This window comes from Somniosus microcephalus, chromosome 14 (genome assembly GCF_052327205.1).
Source record: "Somniosus microcephalus isolate GS21.2 chromosome 14, FLI_Smic_1.0, whole genome shotgun sequence".
NCBI lineage: Eukaryota > Metazoa > Chordata > Chondrichthyes > Squaliformes > Somniosidae > Somniosus > Somniosus microcephalus.
The window spans coordinates 123981381-123994417 of record NC_141000.1 but is presented as its reverse complement, the minus strand read 5'-3'; the positions used below and the strand labels follow the sequence as shown (position 1 = coordinate 123994417).

The following is a 13037-nucleotide window of genomic DNA, read 5'->3' as shown; positions in this document are numbered from 1 at the left end:
CTAGGCAAGACAGGGCTTTAAATGGGAGGCCAGGAACATTCTTTCTTCCCCCCACCCACCCACCCTGGGCATTCTACGGAGGAAAAGATCAGGACAGTCCGCCCAATAGACCTTTAGAGAATAGCCAATGTGCAATTAAGCCTCCTGCCCAAAGAAAGGACCTACATTTCTACAGCGCCTTTCACGACCTCAGGACGTCCCAAAGCGCTTTACAGCCAATGAAGTACCTGTGAAGTGTAGTCACTGTCGCAATGTAGGAAACGTGGCCGCGGCAGCCAAATAATGCACATCAAGCTCCCACAAACAGCAATGAAATAAATAACCATGCCATCTGTTTTAGGTGTTGGTTGAGGGATAAGCATTGGCCAGGACAACATTTACCCAGACACCGTGCTAAGAAGTGAGAAATCTCGATCGCACTGCAAAATAAAACCTCGTGTAATCCAGATGGTGCCCTTTCGAATGAAGGGAAAGTGGAATAAATTAGCAGTTCAGTCTGTGCCTGTAACAGACAACATGGAGCCACTGATAAGAAGAACTTGTGGGTGTTTTTTTGTGATGCATAGGTAACCACATTAGCAGCTCAAACGGCCTTTGCCTGAGGTCGCTTATCACCTGAATCTACTGAGGTCGTTTGACACTGGCACACATCCTCATTAACTATGGCCACGGTAACAGAGAAGTGTTCATTACTGATGATTTATTTTTAACCCTGATAATTTATACTGTTCTGCAATGCAGTTGAAAAATACAACAACCAGCGCATCAAACCTGTCCTTAAATTATAAGGAAGACCTTAGAAAAGTGGGCTTGTTCTCTGCAGAACAGAGGTGTTGAGGGACCCTGGATGAGGTTTTCAGGATTATGAAGGAAATCTGCCCACTTTGATGAAGGGTTCAGGGGTCGCAAACACAAACGAGGAAGTTAGGAGGATGCAAGGAAGTCAGGGGGACTTTTTCATCCAAAGGGTAATCGAGTTGTGGAATAAATTGTCACGAGGGGCACTGATGCAGGCAGTATCAATTGGGTCAAGAGGCAATTAGATCTATCTCTGGAGAGAGACGGGATTGAGGGACACGGTGAGAAGGTGTGTCGGTGGGGTTGAGGGAAATGGTGAGAAGGTGGGTAGGTGGGGTTGAGGGATATGGGGAGAAGGTGGGAAGGTGGGGTTGAGGGATATGGTGAGAAGGTGGGTAGGTGAGGTTGAGAGATATGGGGAGAAGGTGGGTAGGTGGGGTTGAGGGATATGGGGAGAAGGTGGGTAGGTAGGGTTAAGAGATATGGGGAGAAGGTGGGTAGGTGGGGTTGAAAGATATGGGGAGAAGGTGAGTAGGTGGGGTTGAGAGATATGGGGAGAAGGTGGGTAGGTGGGGTTGAGGGATATGGGGAGAAGGTGGGTAGGTAGGGTTAAGAGATATGGGGAGAAGGTGGGTAGGTGGGGTTGAGGGATATGGGGAGAAGGTGAGTAGGTGGGGTTGAGGGATATGGGGAGAAGGTGGGTAGGTGGGGTTGAGGGATATGGGGAGAAGGTGGGTAGGTAGGGTTAAGAGATATGGGGAGAAGGTGGGTAGGTGGGGTTGAAAGATATGGGGAGAAGGTGAGTAGGTGGGGTTGAGAGATATGGGGAGAAGGTGGGTAGGTGGGGTTGAGGGATATGGGGAGAAGGTGGGTAGGTGGGGTTGAGGGATATGGGGAGAAGGTGGGTAGGTGGGGTTGAGGGATATGGGGAGAAGGTGGGTAGGTGGGATTGAGGGATATGGGGAGAAGGTGAGTAGGTGGGGTTGAGGGATATGGGGAGAAGGTGGGATTGAGGGATATGGGGAGAAGGTGAGTAGGTGGGGTTGAGGGTTATGGGGAGAAGGTGGGTAGGTAGGGTTGAGAGATATGGGGAGAAGGTGGGTAGGTGGGGTTGAGAGATATGGGGAGAAGGTGAGTAGGTGGGGTTGAGAGATATGGGGAGAAGGTGGGTAGGTGGGGTTGAGGGATATGGGGAGAAGGTGGGTAGGTGGGGTTGAGAGATATGGGGAGAAGGTGGGTAGGTGGGGTTGAGGGATATGGGGAGAAGGTGGGTAGGTGGGGTTGAGAGATATGGGGAGAAGGTGGGTAGGTGGGATTGAGGGACATGGGGAGAAGGTGAGTAGGTGGGGTTGAGGGATATGGGGAGAAGGTGGGTAGGTGGGATTGAGGGATATGGGGAGAAGGTGAGTAGGTGGGGTTGAGGGATATGGGGAGAAGGTGAGTAGGTGGGGTTGAGGGATATGGGGAGAAGGTGGGTAGGTGGAGCTGAGGGATATGGTGAGAAGGTGGGTAGGTGGAGCTGAGGGATATGGGGAGAAGGTGAGTAGGTGGGATTGAGGGATATGGGGAGAAGGTGAGTAGGTGGGGTTGAGGGATATGGGGAGAAGGTGAGTAGGTGGGGTTGAGGGATATGGGGAGAAGGTGGGTAGGTGGAGCTGAGGGATATGGTGAGAAGGTGGGTAGGTGGAGCTGAGGGATATGGGGAGAAGGTGAGTAGGTGGGATTGAGGGATATGGGGAGAAGGTGAGTAGGTGGGGTTGAGGGATATGGGGAGATGGTGGGTAGGTGGGCAAATTAACTGCTGTGTTCCCCACATTACACCCGTGACTACACTTCAAAAAGTACTTCATTGGCTGTAAAGCGCTTTAGAACGTCCGGTGGTTGTGAAAGGCGCTATAGAAATGCAAGTCTTTCTTTTTACTTTTTTAATCAGCCTTCTTATGTAATGATTCTTTTTCCCTTTTCTCATCAACTAGAGAGTCATCTATCTTAACTATTACTCTTCAGAATCTCAGGCTGTCTGTCAAGGGTCTAGATAAAGGAAAGCTTCAAATTCGCACTTTATCAGAGTGAGAATGGGTAAGGTTGAGCGATCAAATTCAGCCAAGACTGGATGAATAAAAGCCCATTCCCTTCATTTGTTGTAAAGGTGATAAGTGAGATCAATCTGACACAGTGGGCTGGATTTTCATTGGGCCGTGGAGTCGGGATTGGAGGCGTGTGGGGGTTTAAAATCCCGAAACCGGGGTTCCCAACCCCATCCCGCTTCCATGCCAGTTTCAAAGGAGGCGGGTACCCGCCCCGCACTGGGACCCGCCTCCCCGAGGCGGGAAGGGGATTAGTGCCAATTAACTGCCTGTTAACAGGTAGTTAACAGGCAGTTTTTAGCCTAATCCCTATTTTCATTGTTGAAATGTGGGATTCCCGACAGCTCCAAACCACGCCAAGTTAGCAAGGCGGGCCGTCGGGATGAAGGGCTTAGAGGGGTCGAGATGTCCAGTGTTCAGGTGAGTGATGGATGCATGAGTGCAGAGGTAAGTGTGTTTGGTGTGTGTAAAGTGTTTAAAGAAGTTCTACTAACCTTTACTTACCTTTACAGCCTTCCTTCCTTCAGGTCTCAGGAGTCCCTCATCTCACCGGCACAGAAAGCAGAATGGCCGCCAGCCATCAAAATCTGCAGCCTCTGCTTTCTGTTCCGGGGAATCTCTAAATCATCCTGAGAGGAAGGAATTGACCTGGAGTACAGATTGTCAGTGTTTGACAGCTTCAAACAGCTGTGAAAAGCTGATATTTCATCTGTCAAAAGCTCTTGACAGATGAAATGTCAATCTGTGATGTCACCTATTGCCGGGTGGCCCTTAATTGGCCTGCTGAGCCCGCTGGGCGGGCTCAACAAGGTCAATCAAGTCAAAATCGCGTGGGTTGGCCACAACTCGATGGAGGCGGGACTACAACCCCGAAAGTTGTAGTCCTGCCTCCTCAATGAAAATCCAGCCCAGTGTCTGCCCACTTCCTACTGTGTGACAGTCCAGAGGAGAATCCATTGATAATTCGCATAGTTCAATCCCATTAATTCAACATAATATGAACACATTCTTTAGCTGCACTCTCATTATCCACCAGTGCTTTTCAAGTAGAAAGAGGCGTTTAAGATGATTAAAGGAGTTGATCGGGTAGAGAGAGAGAAACTATTTCCTCTGGTGGGGGGAGTCCAGAACAAGGGGGCATAACCTTAAAATTAGAGCCAGGCCGTTCAGGGGTGATGTCAGGAACCACTTCTTCACACAAAGGGTAGTGGAAATCTGGAACTCTCTCCCCCCAAAAAGCTGTTGAGGCTGGAGGGGGTCAATTTAAAATTTCAAGACTGGGATTGATAGATTTTTGTTAGGCAAGATTATTAAGGGTTACAGAATCAAGGCGGGTGGATGGAGTTAAGATACGGATCAACCATGATCTAATTGAATAGCGGAACAGACTCGAGCAGCTGAATGGCCTCCTCCTGTTCCTGTGTTCCTTAAATCCTCGCTCAAGGCACCACAACAACGCATTGCTTTATTTGCCATTTGTGTTTACATGACGGGGGTCATTCTCTGACCTCTGCCGAAGGCGCACATTGGAAAAGCGCATGGCACTGCCCGCAGATTTCCATCCAAATGGTCAGATACCCATGGGTAGTACTTGCCCAAAGGCGTGCTCTTTGTGTCAGACAGTGTCAGCTGTGGCTCAGTGGGTAGAACCCTTGCCTCTGAGTCATGAAGGTCGTGTGTTCAAAGTCCCACTCCAGAGACTTAAGCACGAAAAATCTAGGCTGACACTTCCAGTGGAGCGTTGCACTGTCGGAGGTGCCGGCTTTTGGGTGAGACGTTAAACCGAGGCCCCGTCCACCCTCTCAGGTGGATGTAAAAGATCCCATGGAACCATTTCGAAGAAGAGCGGGGGAGTTCTCCCTGGTGTCCTGGCCAATATTTATCCTTCATTGGCTTTGCGACGTCTGGTGGTCGTGAAAGGTGCTATAGAAATGCAAGTCTTTCTTTTTTATTCGTAGGTGTGGCTCCCGGGAAGGAGTGCAAAATCAGGGAGTTAATGCTGATGTTTCTATGTTATTTTTTGGTGTATTTGTCTTTTCTCCTGTGCCTAGAGTGTTCTTGTACTATTTGTGTAAGATCAAAATCTGGGGACTCTTAATTAACTGACAGCCTCTAATATCCACTGGGATTACCTGTCATGGCGTATAAAGAACCAAAGGGGAAGATGAGGAGATTTCTTTTTAAGCAGCGAGTTGTTATAAACTTACGCTCATTCAAAACTCTACTGCCACTGATCTAACTCGCACCAAGTCCCATTCACCTGTCACCCCTGTGCTCGCTGACCTACATTGGCTCCCGGTGGGGCAACACCTCAATTTCAAAATCCCCATCCTTGTTTTCAAATCTCTCCATGGCCTCGCCCCTCCCTATCTCTGTAACCTCCTCCAGCCCCACAACTCCCCGAGATAGCTGCACTCCCCAACTCTGGACTCTTGCGCATCCCCGGTTTTAATCGCTCCTCCATTGGTGGCTGTGCCTTCAGCTGTCTGGGCCCTAAGCTCTGGAATTATCCTCCTTAAACCTCCCCGTCTCTCTACCTCTCTTTCCTCCTTTAAGACGCTCAGTAAAACCTATCTCTTTGACCAAGCTTTTGGTCACCTGCCCTAATTTCTCCTTATGTGGCTCGGTGTCAAATTTTGTTTGATAATCGCTCCTGTGAAGCGCCTTGGGATGCTTTACTACGTTAAAGGCGCTATATAAATACAAGTTGTTGTTGTTGTGATCTGGAATGTGCTGCCTGAAAGGGCGGTGGAAGCAGATTCAACAGTAACTTTCAAAAGGCAATTAGATGAAAAAATGCTTGAAAGGGAAGCATTTGCAGGGCTTGGGGTAAGAGCAGGGGGAGTGGGATTAATTGGAGAGCTCTTTCAAAGAATCGGCACAGGCAAAGCTGGGCCGAATGGACTTCTGCTGATGATGGAGTGTCCCTGTGAATTATCATTTTCACTTCTGCAGAACCAGAAGGATAACTGTGAGAAATGGGACTACTAGACTTCTAATGGGTTGAAGTGAAGGAACATTCAGGCAACATAAGAACATAAGAAATAAGAGCAGGAGTAGGCCGTACAGCCCCTTGAGCCTGCTCCGTCATTCAATAAGATCTTCGACCTCACGCCGATTCCCATATCCCTTGATTCCCTTAGTGTCCAAAGCTCTATCGATCTCGGATATACTCAACGACTGAGCCTCCACAGCCCTCTGGGGGAGAGAATTCCAGAGATTCACCACCCTCTGAGTGAAGAAATTGCTCCTCATCTCAGTCTTAAAAGGCCTACACCCTTATTCTGAGACTAGGCCCCCTAGTTCTAGACTCTCCAGCCAGGGGAAACAACCTCTCAGCATCTACCCTGTCAATCCCCCTCAGAATCTTGTTTGTTTAAATGAGATCACCTCTCATTCTTCTAAATTCCAGAGAGTATCGGCCCATTCTACACAATCTCTCTTCCTAGGACAGCCCTCTCATCCCAGGAATCAATCTAGTGAACCTTCGTTGCACCGCCTCCAATGCAAGTACAGGGATATCCTTCCTCAGATATGGAGACCAAAACTGTGCACAGTACTCCAGGTGTGGTCTCACCAAGGCCCTGTACAATTGTAGCAAGTTGCAGTCATATGTGCACCAACATCATAACCAGGGCCTTTTTGAATTTGTGTGCGATGCTGTAACACGTAACAACCAGAGCAAGTTTCCCCCCTTCAAACTCAACATTGAGTTGAACAATTTCAGACCATAACCGCTGCTCCCATTTATTCGGACGGCAGTTTCTGGTAATGGTTCTGCTTTTGCCATTGTCAGCTCCTCTGGACCTCCAGGGAAGGTCTGTATTAGGGTGGAAGGCTGGAGATTTTGCCTCGCACCATCATCCCTTTTGTCATTTAATCTCTCCTGGCTTCCACCCGATCACAGACCTTCCCTTTGGTTCTTTCCTCCCCTCCCCCCTCTCCCTGCCTCTGCAATTGCTTAAAACCTGTTACGTCTCAAATCTTTTCCAGTTCTGACGAAAGGTCATCGACCTGAAAGGTAAACTCTGTTTCTCTCTCCACAAACGCTGCCCTGACACGCTGAGTGTTTCCAGCATTTTCGGTTTTCATTTCAAGTTTCTCCCCCACATTGTTGGGGCTGTGTAGAAAGAAAGAAAAACTTGCATTTCTATAGCGCCTTTCATGACCACCAGACGTCTCAAAAGCTTTACAGCCAATGAAGTACTTTTTTTGAAGTGTAGTCACTGTTGCAACGCAGCAGCCAATTTGCACACAGCAAGCTCCCACAAACAGCAATGTGATGATGACCAGATAATCTGTTTTTAGTGATATTGATTGAGGGATAAAAATTAGCCCAGGACACCGGGGAGAACTCCCCCTGCTCTTGTTCGAAATAGTGGCCGTGGGATCTTTCACGTCCACCTGAGAGAGCAGACGGGGCCTCGGTTTAACCTCTCATCCAACAGTGCAGCGCTCCCTCAGCACTGCACTGGAGTGTCAGCCTTTCAAGTCCCTGGAGTGAGATTTGAACCCGTAACCTTCTGTCTCAGAGGCGAGAGAGTGCGACCCACTGAGCCACCGCTGACACTTTTAACATTTGACTATTACCAGACTGTGAAAGGCTACGTCCTCGGAATCACACTGCAGTTCACTTACTGGACGAGCTTTGGCCGCTGTTGAGACTATAAAGACTCTCCATAGACTCGCAGGCTCTCAAGAAGCCTCCCTCTGCTTCATGCTCTCCTATGGCTTGGCTTGAAGGATCTCCTGCGTTGGCCTCGCACTGAAAGACACAAGGTTTCTCTTTTAAACCTTGAACAATTGTGACTGTCACTGATTCCCTCCCAGAGCCAGTTAGAGACCAGTTTGCCAGGATGTTACCAGGGATGACATAGACACGATGGTGAAATGGCAGGTGGGGTTCAATGTGGAGAAATGTGAAGTGATGCACTTTGGGAGGACTAACATGGAAAGGCAGTGTACTATAAATGTAATGATTTAGAAAAGTGTAGATGAGCAGAGAGACCTTGGTGTCCATATACACAATCCTTAAAGGCGGCGAGGCAAGTTGATAAGGTGGGTAAAAAAGCAAATGGGTTACTTGGGTTTGTAAATAGAGGAATAGAATATAAAAGCAACGAGATCATGTTAGAGCTTTATAAATCACTGGTTAGGCCTCAGCTGGAGTATTGTGGGCAATTCTGGGCCCCACACTTCAGGAAAGATGTAAAGGTATTAGAAAGGGTAGAGAGGAGGTTTACCAGGATGTTACCAGGGATGAGGGACCTCAGTTATGAGGAGAGGTTGGAAAAGTTGTGACTGTTCTCCCTCGGAACAGAGAAGGTTAAGAGGTGACCTAATGGAGGTTTTCAAGATGATGGGAGGTTTTGATGGAGTAGAAAGAGAAAAACTCTCCCCTCTGGCGAGTGGGTCAGTAACCAGAGGGCATAGATTCAAAATCATTGGAAAAAGATCTAGTGGGGAGATGAGGAGAATGTTTTTCACTGGGAGTTGTGGGGATCGGGAACGCTCGACCTGAACAGGTGGCGGAAGCTGATTCCATCAATAATGTTAAAGGGAGTCGGACGGGTTCCTGAGGATGAGGAACTCACAGGGTTAGGGACAATAACAGGGAGTGTGGGACTGAGCACGACTGATCTTTCAAAGAGCCGGCACAGGCACGACGGGCCGAATGGCCTCCCTCTGTGCTCTAAATATCTATGATTCTATGATTCTGTGATAACAAGTCCTGAAACTTAGGCGCTAAATTGTTCCAGCGATTGTGACATCACTTGTTGTACCATTGAGGACAGAACAATACGACTCCTGCGCTGCTGTGCGAGCTGGTCACCGGGCCGTGATCAGAAGCGGGAACCCTGGCTGACTTTTTGCTCTCGATAGCATAGTGAAACTGAAGCATCTCAACGAACGCTCCTGGCTCACTCAACACTGGCCAGCCTGGGACTTTCCTGCTCTGGTCTGGGTGGCTTGGCACCTCAGCACCTGGTGTAGTACCCACTGAGACACCAAGGAGGCAGCAAACGAAGCTTCAAGACGGTGGTGCCCCTTTAAATACAGTCCCCACCATTTAAAGCGGGCGTGTTCGGCCAGAACGCCATTTGCCCGCGATACGTGATGGCCGATAGATAAACTGGAAGTGCTATTTCTATACAACAAGAACGCTCCTTCTGTTTAGCGACCTCTTGCACAGTTGTGTCCAGCTCCACTCTGAGCTGCAGTTTTAGTTAAACAGCAGCAAGTGCTTAGCACAATCTATAAGCCCACACCACTTAGATGACTCAGTATTTCCAGCGCAGAAACAGGCCATTCGGCCCAACTGGTCCGTGCCAGCGTTTATGCTCCACACGAGCCTCCTCCCACCCCTCTTCATCTCACCCTAACAGCATATCCTTCTATTCCTTGTCCCTCATGTGTTTATCTGGCTTCCCCTTAAATTCGCCTCAACCACTCCCTGTGGTAGCGAGTTCCACTCTCTGAGTAAAGAGGTATCTCCTGATTACCTTATCGGATTTATTAGGGAATATCTTACATTTATGGCCTCCCGCTCAAGTGGAGACATCTTCTCTACGTCTACCCTATCGAATCCTTTCATCATTTTAAAGACCTCTATGAGGTCACCCCTCAGATTTCTCTTTTCTAGAGTAAAGAGCCCCGGCCTGTTCAGCCTTTCCTGATAGGTAGAACCTCTCAGTTCTGCTATCATTCTTGTCAATCTTTTTCAGCACCTTCTCCAGTGCCTCGATATCCTTTCTGTAATATGAAGACCGGAACTGTGCAGAGTGCTCCAAGTGTGGTCTAACCAAGGTTCTATACAGGTTTAATTTGATATAGAATTAGAATTAGAAAGGCTTAAGTATTTGAAAGGAAACTGAACATTAACGAGGTGCGAGTTACTTAGGTTTGTTCTTGCATTGAGTGCACCTAAACGCAGATCGAACTAATGAGTAAACGCGGCTGTTTCTGCCCAAGATGAACGAAGCGCTTACGACGCTATAATGGGCAACTTTGAAATTGGCGTTAATGTGAATGGCTGACACTTATCTTTCTTTCCCCGATATAAGCGACGGTCCCTTTTAAACGCGGCTGTTTTAAGTGGTGGGGACTGCACTGTTGCCCGTCGGTCATATTACCCTTTTAATTAGAAAGCAGTTATGGGGTGAACGGCTGCTTTAAAGGGGGGGGGGGGGCGCGCAGCCCATTCAGATTCCAGTAAGCGGCCTGCGCGGGAGCGCGCAGCTTAAAGGGAGCACGGTTACGCCGCGACCAGACCGGCGTGAAACTCACCATCTCCTCCGACAGAGCTTTGATGTACTTCCGAGCCATTTTTTTCTTCATAGTTTTGGAGATGGCGCGCATGGTTTTCCCCAGCCCGCTCCCATTCTGTCCCGACTTGGCCGCGTTGTGTTCCCCAGCGGCTTCGGCCCCTTGCTCAGCTTCGCCCGCCTACACAGGGGGGGAAAGAAATCCTTCATTATTAAGCTCGCGAGCCTCTTTAGGATTCATCCTCCCATGTGACAAGTACAAATAAATTCATTCGCTGCTTCAAAGTTGTCTGCACCCAGAAAGGAATTTCACCGCAAGACGTTAATAAAGAACTTGCATTTCTATAGCGCCATTCACGACCTCAGGATGGCCCAAAGCGCATCAGAGCCAATGAAGCACTTTTTGAAGTGCAGTCACTGTTGTGTGACAGCATTGTGATAATGACCAGATCATCTGTTTTAGTGATGTTGGTTGAGAGATAAATATTGGCCCAGGACACCGGGGAGAACTCCCCTGCTCTTCTTCGAAATAGTGCCAGGGGATCTTTTACGTCCACCCGAGAGAGGAGACGGGCCTCAGTTTAACGTCTCATCCGAAAGATGGCACCTCCGACAGTGCGGCACTCCCTCAGCACTGGCACTGGGAGCATCAGCCTGGAGTTTTTGCTCAAGTCTCTGGAGTGGGACTCAAACCCGCGATCTTCTGACTCAGAGATGAGAGTGATACCCACTGAGCCACGGCTTATAGAATCATAGAATGGCACAGCACAGGAGGAGGTCATTCGGCCCATCTAGTCTGCACTAGCTCTTTCAAAGAGCAATCCAGTTAGTCCCACTCCTCTGTGCTTTCCCCATATCCCTGTATTTATCCAATTCACTTAAACTAGAGATTAAACCAATTAAAGATTAAGCTGATTTAATGACAAATTTGGAATCCCAGATCATGGCCCAGAAATTACAACAACATTGTATTTATATAGCGCCTTTAATCTAGTAAAACGTCTCAAGGCACTTCACAGGAGTGATTTTCAAACAATATTTGACACCGAGCCACATAAGGAGATATCAAGGGCAGGTGACCAAAAGCTTGGTCAAAGAGGTAGTTTTTGAGGAGAGTCTTAAAGGAGGAGAGAGAGAGGTAGCGAGGCGGAGAGGTTTAGGGAGGGAATTCCAGAGCTTAGGGCCCAGGCAGCTGAAGGTACGGCCGCCAATGATGGAGCAATGGAGATTGGGGATGGCCAAGAGGCCAGAATTGGAGGAACGCAGAGATCTTGGGGGGGGGGGAGTTGTGGGGCTGGAGGAGGATACAGAGATAAGGAGGGGGGCGAGACCATGGTGAGATTTGGAAGCAAGAATGAGAATTTTTTAATCGAGGCATTGCCGGACCGGGAGCCAGTGTGGGTCAGCGAGCGCAGGGGGTGATGGGTGAACGGGGACTTGGTGCGAGTTAGGACACGGGGGCAGCAGAGTTTTGGAGGAGCTGAAGATTACAGAGGGCGGAAGGTGGGAGGCCGGCCCGGAGTGCGTTGGTACAGTCGAGTCTGGAGTGTGGAGGAGGGTTTCAGCAGCAGACGAGCAGACGGTTATTATATCAGCAGATGAACAAATTGGCTGCTGTCTATATCTGAAAACAGTTGTGGCAACACTTCAAAAGCACTTCATTGGTTGTGAAGTGCTTTGGGATGTCCTGAGGGTGTGAAAAGCACTAACTAAACGCGAGCGCTCTTCTTCCAAAGAGCTCAGGCGAAATTTCCCCCGGCCCCTATTTTAGTGGCCGTGTTTATTTGAGACGGGTTAGCACCTCCGTTAATACAGCTGACAGGGAAAGGTCACTGCAACATGTACCACCGACTGATTTCCACGCTGGTGTGTTTGTGATTTTTGTTGTACTGGCTGTAAACAGATGGCTGAATAATTACTGGAGGATGTAGGGGGAGAATTTCAATAAAATGAAAAACCATTTTATTTAGAGTTGGCATGTCCGTGTGGGGACATATCCCTGGGTGTTTCCTCACATGACCGCCCCCCTGCCTGCAACCGCCCCACCCGGTCAAACAGCCTTTATTCCTCCTCATCTTTAATATTTTTGTAATAAATGGAAGTGTTCAAAGAAAATGTTTGAAACGAAAATTTGCCCTTTTTTAACGCTCCTATGCTCTTCTGGCTTGATTGCAGCAGTGCCCATGATCATAGAGTCCAAGAATGATCGACAGAGCGAGGCCATTCGGCCCATCGTGCCTATGCCGGCTCTGTGAAAAAGCTCTCCAAATCATCCCACTCCCCCTGCTCTTTCTCCATAACCCTGAAAATGTTCTCCCCTTCAAATCTTTATCCAATTCCTTTTTTGAAAGTTACTATTGAATCTGCTTCCACCACCCTTTCAGGCAGCGCATTCCAGATCACCACAACTCGCCGCGTAAAAAACAACGTCACCACTGGTTCTTTTGCCTTTAATCTTTAATTCCTGGAGACTCCTGGAGAATCCTGGAGGGAATTGGCAACCCTAATTTTATTTTTTCGCTTTCTCACTGAAGGCCCTTGCCCGTGGAAGAGAGGCAGGGCAGTCGGGCCGAACGACCCCCTCGACCGCCCACTGCCTGGACCAGTTAATGGCCACCGTGGGCAGGCCCAGCAGCTGTCCAACGAGGAGGCCCACTCCCCTCCGCACCGGGTGGCCAATGATCAGGAGCGTGGGACTGAAGTGCAGCCAAGAATCGAGGAGCAGCCCCTTCCAAACATTGGAAGAGGGGCTGCAACCCCTCACACTCAGTGTATACGTGGAACACGGACTCCTCCAGGCCGCAGAAATTGCAGGCAGCCTGGGAGTTCCTGAACCTACTTAAAAATTTGTTACGTGGGACTGGTCCATGCAACACCCCCCAGTAGA

At 48.9% G+C, this 13037-nt stretch overlaps 1 protein-coding gene across 4 annotated transcripts in view; it reads right to left on the bottom strand.

Annotated features, from left to right (window-relative positions):
• LOC147107894 (SAM domain-containing protein SAMSN-1-like) overlaps positions 1-13037 on the bottom strand; it is a 185268-nt gene that overhangs the window by 36672 nt on the left and 135559 nt on the right. For all 4 annotated transcript variants that reach the window (XM_086007280.1, XM_086007281.1, XM_086007282.1 and 1 more), the window contains 2 exons: positions 10173-10331; positions 7524-7650 (listed from right to left, as the gene is read on the bottom strand). In XM_086007280.1, the coding sequence (XP_085863406.1) occupies positions 7524-7650; positions 10173-10331 (286 nt within the window). The remainder of the gene's footprint in view (positions 1-7523; positions 7651-10172; positions 10332-13037) is intronic.